The sequence below is a fragment of the Cryptomeria japonica genome, chromosome 10 (assembly GCF_030272615.1).
Source record: "Cryptomeria japonica chromosome 10, Sugi_1.0, whole genome shotgun sequence".
NCBI classification, from domain to species: Eukaryota; Viridiplantae; Streptophyta; class Pinopsida; order Cupressales; family Cupressaceae; genus Cryptomeria; species Cryptomeria japonica.
In genome coordinates this window covers 725,909,455-725,917,411 of record NC_081414.1, presented here as the reverse complement: position 1 = coordinate 725,917,411, position 7,957 = coordinate 725,909,455, and the positions used below count along the sequence as shown (strand labels likewise).

General features: G+C 33.7%; 1 protein-coding gene across 1 annotated transcript; it reads right to left on the bottom strand.

Moving 5' to 3' along the window:
* Positions 1-6,919: 6,919 nt before the first annotated feature.
* LOC131045519 (ethylene-responsive transcription factor ERF039-like) lies at positions 6,920-7,525 on the bottom strand. Its single transcript, XM_057979113.2, has one exon. The coding sequence runs from the start codon at positions 7,523-7,525 to the stop codon at positions 6,920-6,922; it is 606 nt and encodes a 201-aa protein (XP_057835096.2).
* Positions 7,526-7,957: the final 432 nt, after the last annotated feature.

Here is a 7,957-nt window from a genome sequence, read left to right as displayed (position 1 = left end):
ACATGATCTTGGTCTGAAATGGATTTGGCTAAGATATAATTGACAATAAAGCATAATTATCAGTAATTGAACAAACTATCAAGTCACTATTTGGAAGAGGAAAGTCATCTTTGAAACAGGATTTGTTAAGGTCTTCAAATTCAGTGCACATTGAAATCTAATTGTCTAGTTTATCAATGGCAATGATGTTTGAAATCCAAGGTGAATAGTCAATAAGATGGAGAAAGCTAGCTTCTTAAAACATTCCAATCTCTACCTTAATTAATAAGGAAACCTTTGGATTCATCGTTCTAATATTTTTCCTTAACAGGCTTGGCATCATGAAGCAACACAATATTATGGGTAACAATTTGAGCATCAATACCAAACATTTATAATAAAAAAAGAGTTCAAGAAAACCATGCAAAAGTGAAGAATTATGACATTATTCATCACCTTGTATGTACTTTCCAATTTTAATCACTTTTTCATCATTATAAGGATCTATTTTGACATAAATTATATGCCCTATGAGAAGATTATTATGTTGAGGAACAACCATCGAATGAGGAAGAACTTCTTGAGTCATATATGAATATCTTTCCTAAAGTATGCTTCAACTATTAACAAAATAAATTGAAATCCACAATTATGATGATATTGAAGATGATTATCATAAATTTTGAAGAATTCAGCAAAGAAATTATCCATAGAAAAGATCTGAAACGAATGCATGCTAGAAGTGGAACTAACATCAATTACGTAGGGATTGACTAAAGAAAGAGATTTAGAAGTAGTAGAGGTGGCATTGGAGAGAACATAAAACATCCATCGGTTTACAGTTAGCACTGACACAAGCACTCATATATTCTCACAAAATAAGCATTTAAAACTGAAACAGGTTTATAGATAGACAATTTTAAATAGAAATAAAAGGACTATTTTTTGAATTTTCTCTTCTAATGTTTTCTATTACTTCACATTGCAATGAAAAGGGATATACAAAAGTAAATGAGGAGAGTTTATAACAATCAAAGAAGACCAGAATTCAAGAGTTGCCCTTCAAAGATAAAATTATCCTAAATGTAAATATACATTAGGGTTTCAAAATAGCTGAATGTTATTACGAAGAAAACCCGAGCCAAAAAGCATCTATAAACATTTTAAAGAAAAATGTTTTTTGGGAAGGTGTTATCACTATATGCCTCCAATCTTTTTTATCTACTTGATTGCAGTAGCAGCAGTTATATAGCTCCAAATTTTTCTACATACTTACAATTCAACAGAGTGAAGCGTACAACACAAACCTTTCTGTATTAAATGGACACTCATCTTAGCTGTTATAATCTTCAACGGTCGATCTTGATGATCTATATTTCTCTATTAGTTAGCTCTTACCCATCTCCCATGGCATCGAAGGCTCCAATTTGCATTCCCTTTCCACCTCTGATTATCTAGGTGAAATCCCAAAGAGACGTAAACTGGCAACTTTCTTCTTCTCCTTGAGTGAATGGGTTATGAAATTGGAGAGAAGATCCCATTGTAACTCCATCTGCAGTGTTCATTAGTAAGTTTAGACAATCTAACCATGATTCCATTATCTCGTTGTTTTGGCTTTCAGTTCCTCCAAAATCAGTGGATTGAGACCGGTTATCTGAACCAAGAAAAGCTTTGCCAGTATCATCACTGTTCTTGTTGAAGCAAAGCTGCAATAATTGTTGCCTCTCTGGATGAGTAGGCAGCTTGGATAGCAGCAGCCTGATTATCTGTTGCAGAGGAAGTTGCAGGGCAGGGAAGGGAATGAATCGAGTCAGGGAAATTAAATTGGCGGACTCCCCTCTTAAGGCAAAAACAGCTGCATCATGTGCAAAGCTGCCATCTCTGGTGAGGGAAATGAGCCAAGCTATATTGTCTTCTCCTTCCCCGGCTCTCTGATTTCTGACACCCATAAACCCCACTTTCTCTTTCTCACACCTATATAGCTAGGATGTTTTGTTCCCCTCCTATTTCCATTTGCGCTGTTACTACCTCCTTTCCCCATAAGTAATTAGAAGAGTACAGACAACTGTTGGAATTTCCACATTAATAAACAAGACTGTACAATAGTCTAATACAATATCTGACAACACAGATGAACAACCTGAACATGTAAAAGCATATAATGATAGCACTTAACATAAATGACAAATGTCATAGACTTTATTAAACTTAGATCTCTACAACAGCTCAAAGCCAAACACTCTACAGAATTGAAACTATTGGAGTTTCCTCCTCCAATCTCTTGATCAATATAGCCTAGACACTATCTGAAGCTTTGTTTCATTTTAGTGGCATAACAAGCTCAAAGTTAGCTGCATATCATAGCTTCAAAACCTGAATAAGCTTACTTATATATTGTCATATGTTCTGCACATCAACCATCGACTTTAATACAACAAATAGCATCTGTCTTCGATCTCATTACGACAGACAACACAATGTGCGGCTGAAAATACTAAGCCTGCTCTGCTGGATGTGTTGAATTATATAGCTACTTTTGCTGGTGGTTAACCAGTCAATTACTGTATTTGTTGGCCTTTTATCTTCGTTGGCCATGTTTAATACGTTTCTATTTGGTTGTTTGATTTTATGCAAACTAATTTATGCTGGCGTATGAAGAGTGTCGAGTATTCAATTAATCATTTTGGATTTTGCTGCAAAGCATGTTGTTAGAAGAAGCACATGTAACTACAAGTCTACACTATGGATTGTTGCTTAGCTAATATGGTGGTATACTTTAATATACTTTTTAACTATATTTTATAGTTAGAAGAATAGCTGCAAGAATAGAAATCTCTCCTGCAGAAATACAGTTTGAAGCTATTGGAATAATATAGTTAGAAGCTAAAAACTAGCAAAAAAATCAACAAGGTTTTAATCACACAATAACAACTAATGAAATATCGAATGCCCACACACAAATAATAACCTACTTTTCTGAGTAGCATTATTCACAAAATCTTTGCATTCACAAGAAACGTAGTTCAGGAAATAATATAGTTTCAAAAGCAATATTTAATTTTTTTAAATTCTGAAAATACAGTCATCTACGATAATTTAAACATAGTTAAATTCCTTATGAATACTGGGGTGAAAATATGTGATTCCTCTGTTCTTCCCTCTTTCTATTTGTTTTCATTTGCTCCTCTATTCCTATCTGTCTCCCTTTACTCTATTTTTAAATTATTTTCTTCTCTTATTTCCTCCTTTTTTTTATAATTTTTTTTTCCTTCCTCTCTCTTGAATGTATGTTATTCGATTTCAAAGGTGTGATGACAATGGAGTGTTAACAAGTTGTTGTAATTGATTTCATGGTATCTAGAAGAATACAATTACTTGTCATATTAAGTTAGACCTGTTTATGGTGGATTTTAAGTTGTCGTCGAACATGTGGCTAGCTATGACGATGGATTTAGTCAAAATGTTTGTCATATTATATTGCATCTATTAAAGTTACTGGAACTGATCTAAAAGTCTGATCGAGAATGTTTGAGGATACTTACCCAAATAGTGAGCTTGTTCTGGTAACTTTTTGTCATCTAAATTTATTCATGTTTGTGAGTTATATCCTATTGTTTGAAACAAGAGTATGTTAACACATGGTTTATAACAATCAAATTTTTTTGGAGTTGGTGTATAACGGTTAGCAAGATTGTAGTGACATAAAGGTCACCGTGCTAGTTATATACTAGCTTGTTATTCTGGCTTCATGTGGGAAAGGCTTGTAAAGTGCATTCACTATAGGTAGCATATGGATGACCAATGGGACTAGATGAGACTAAATTGGAAATTGTGTACTGTATTCTATCTTCTTGAATAGTGTGTGAGATATTGGACTTAGCCTCTCACACATTTCGACAAGTTTTATTAAGGAGTGTTTCTATGGCCAACATACAAATATTATTTCTATGTTTTGGGCTAACACATAAATGTAATTGTAAATATAGTTTATATATATAAATATCTAGGATCTATCCTAGAGATGTTGTTGTTGTGAGTGTTGCAAGAATGCTATCTAAATTTAGGACTTTCATGCAAATATCATAATGTGTGTATTGTGAGATGAATTTTTATCATATGTGCATTATAAAAAAATCATATGCAATGTAGGAGGGAGTTTTAAGGTTGATTAGATCAAGTGATTTTTGAATTAGGAGTCTTAAAGGTCTGTAAATCATATCTTTGTTCTTTGATAAGATTAGTGCCTTACATATCAAGTTGGTGCTTAAATCATTGTATTGGGTATTGTGTTTCCAATGGGTTGGTTCTTGCAAATACAATATGGTACTAGTGTCTCTAATAGGCTGATACCTAAATTATATTGTAAGTTATTCATCTCTTTGTGAGGCTAGATTTTGATAGTAGATCGAAGCAACTATTTTTATTGTGGTTTTTCCCACTTTGGGTTAACATGTATATCTCATGTCCATTGTGTAAAAGTATGTTCTATTATGATGCTTAATTGTTGCATCATCTAGAAGATTGTTTTAAGTCAAATTGATTGTTTATGATGATTAATATTTAATTGAGTTGAAACTAGGATGTAGTGATTCACCCCCCACCTTTTGGAATGTTGTGTGCCTTTCATTGGGCATCAAAATCATGTTGCATTTATAAAGCATAACAACTTGAGATAGATCTAAGAGAAAATACTCAATTGTTGAGGAAATTTTGTCATCAAATCATTCTCCACTTTTTTGGGGATCTAATTATTCCTTTAAGATTGCTAGGATGGGATCCTTTTTTATGGCTATAAGGTTTGATATTGGGCAATATATTGCAAATGGATATGAAATAGCTAAAAGTACTCCAATACATTAGATTGGAAAGAAGGCTTGTGAAAGAAATACTAAAGAAATAAATGTTATTATATTTGATTTAACTAACTTGGAAATTTGTGAAGGTTATGAAGTGTAAGACAACAAAGAATATATGGGTCAAATTGCATATCATATATATCAACTATCACCAACAAATAAAATGAATTTTGATACTTAAAAATTTAAGTTTATCTATATTGTATAATAGATTTATATTCACCACACAGACATAAAATTATTAAAACACATTTGAAAAGGCATCAACGTAATCTTCAACAAAAATATAATCTATGAATTATTTTTTCCTTGTAATATATTTGTGCTCAGATTAATGTAAGTTTTATTCATAAGATGATAAAAGATACAAAATCATGATGTTTCCTACATATATCTTGATTTTGAAAGCCTACTATAGGTCAACGCATGCTAAAATGTATTTGAAATTTTCCCTCTATTATATTACATTTATTTAGGTTCATTAATGGTTTTTGTGAATATCAATGGTGATATGTTAGTGTTTTACTTCAATGTTACTGGTTTGAGAATTTTCATGCCAAAGGGTGCATTTGAAATGGTAACTGTACTTTTAAAGATTCACATTCCAAAGGGTGCATTTACAAGAGGTTATAGGGATTCACATGGCAAATAGTGCATTTGTATGAGACAATAAGAGTCTAGGGGTTCACTTATTAAAGGGTGACTCTACAGGAGGGATTGAAGGTCTAAGATTTTTGGAATGGAATAGACCATTGAAAAGGTTTGTAGATTAGGGAAGATAATTTTTTCTATAACGTAATATTAAATCAATTTTGCATTAAATATATGTCATTGTGAAGTAAAAAAGAATCTTATTAAAGATAACAATATCTATTAAAGTAACATAATTGAACATGGAAAAATGGTCTATTTGATACTGCTATTGATTCTTATATTTCTAATCTTAAAGTATTTTTGATATTTTAACCTTAGACTATTTGATGCTTTTAATATGTTGTCAATGACTGACTAATGCTGTCTACAGACTGCTTTTATACAAAATATGTGCCCTTGTTTTGCTGTTTTATATATAAAAACAAAATTGAACATAGAAAAGATTTAAAATTGTATAACAAAATGAAATACTCTAACTAGAAATTCACAAAATTCTTGAGCCCGCCACGGTTTCATGCTAACTCCCCAGTGAAGAAGTACTTAAATAGGGAGGTCGAAGAAACCTACATAGCAAGTTTAAGTTGTAGCATTGTTAGTAGCCTAATCTTTTTTCACATAAGCACATTTCTTAGCCAATAAGTTTTAAACATTTGGTTAGTAAAATTCTGTTCACGTATTCAAAATGCCATCCCTAGAAAGAATCACAAAGGTTCACGTGACTTTTCTGTTAACTTCTGGCATGAAAAATAAAATTGGTATTCACAATTGAATCAACTTGCCTCAGTGTCTACGATGTTCGAATATTTTGTTCTGATCCATTAATAGTGTTACCATACGAATGTAGTGAGCAAAAAGCTAGACAGAAAACACCAGCAAACAAAACAAAAAATGATGACCTTGAAAACTTCAGACAAGGCATCCATTTTCCGGAATCCATATATACATTTGTGTCCATAATAATAATAGCATACGTACTTGAGCAATAATAGCCAAAAGGTTTCTTGAAGATTCTCACTTTTTCCTGGAAACAAAGGGAGGAAAACATTTATATACAGTTGGGTAAAGAACACTCTTACATCGGCAAGAACACTCTTACATCAGCGAGTACAGTTCTTAAAATGAAAATGTTACATTCTGCATTTCATTGAATGATGAAAACTCCTAATAAAAATAAACGCCATTTTTTTTAATCCCATTAGGGCAACTTGATATAATCTTATCCCATGAGGCGTACTTTTTGGGTTTCTTTATACTGTTTAAATTTTGTACAGTTTTTTCCCCTCCTATTTACCTAATAAACTCAACTTACCAATCCATCTATAACCTGAGCTGCGCATATTGATCCTCAGCTGTTATTTTCCCGTTCTATAACAGATAGCTTATGCCCATAGTAATCTTGGCTAAATAAAGATTACTAGCTACACAATAGTTTATGTGAAATCCCAAAGAGACACGAACGGGTGATCTTGTTCCTCTTCTCCATAGAATTGATTAGGAAACAGGAGAGAAAACCCAATTGGTACTCCATCTCCAATGTTCATTAGCAAGTTAGGCCAGTCCACCCATGACTCCACCACTTCACTGTTGTTATCAGGTCCTGCAATATCACAGGGTTCAGCAACAATACTTGGATTGTTTAAGAAAAGCTCGAAGTCTACGAGATCATTTCTCTCATCATCATTATTGCTGCTGGAGCTCAAATGGGGTACTTGTTCCTCTTCTGGCTGTTGAAAAGAGTATGCAGCTTCGACAGCAGCAGCCTGAATGTCGTCTGCAGAAGAAGTTGCAGGGCGAGGAAGGGATTGAAACGATTCAGGGAAATTGAAATTGGCAGTATCCCCTTTTAATGCTAACACAGCTGCATCATGTGCACGAGCTGCCATCTCTGGTGTGGGAAATGAGCCCAGCCATATCCTCTTCTTCTTCTTTGGCTCTCTTATTTCTGACACCCACAGTCCCCACTTCCTCTTTCTCACACCTATATATATGGGATGTTTTGTTCCCCTCTTGTCTGCATTTCCACCTCCTTTACCCATCACCAATATAAGGGCTCAACAGCTATCAGAAATACCTTTGAAGATGATTCCTAACGAACCAGAAATACCTTTCTGAAGACAATATAATGGGTATCCGGCAACTGTAAGCATTTGCCAGTAGGGTTGAACTGGGGCTATCCAAAACCTAAGGTCCTTGTGGAGCTAGATCAAAATCTTAGCCTGGCTGCACAACCATGCAGAAATAAAATCACTTGAATAGTTTAGTCCGACTAGTCCTTTGATTAGGTGGGATCTTGGGATCACTACCATAGTCTAGTCTGTATCACTGGTAATAGATTCTCTATATAGGGCTTTTCTATATCTTGTGGAATTTGCGAACCCAAAAAACTGGGCTATCTACTGGGCTCTGCACCTCACCATCTTAACATCAAAATCGAATCAACTGGCCCCCATAAAGTTGACAGCAGAATC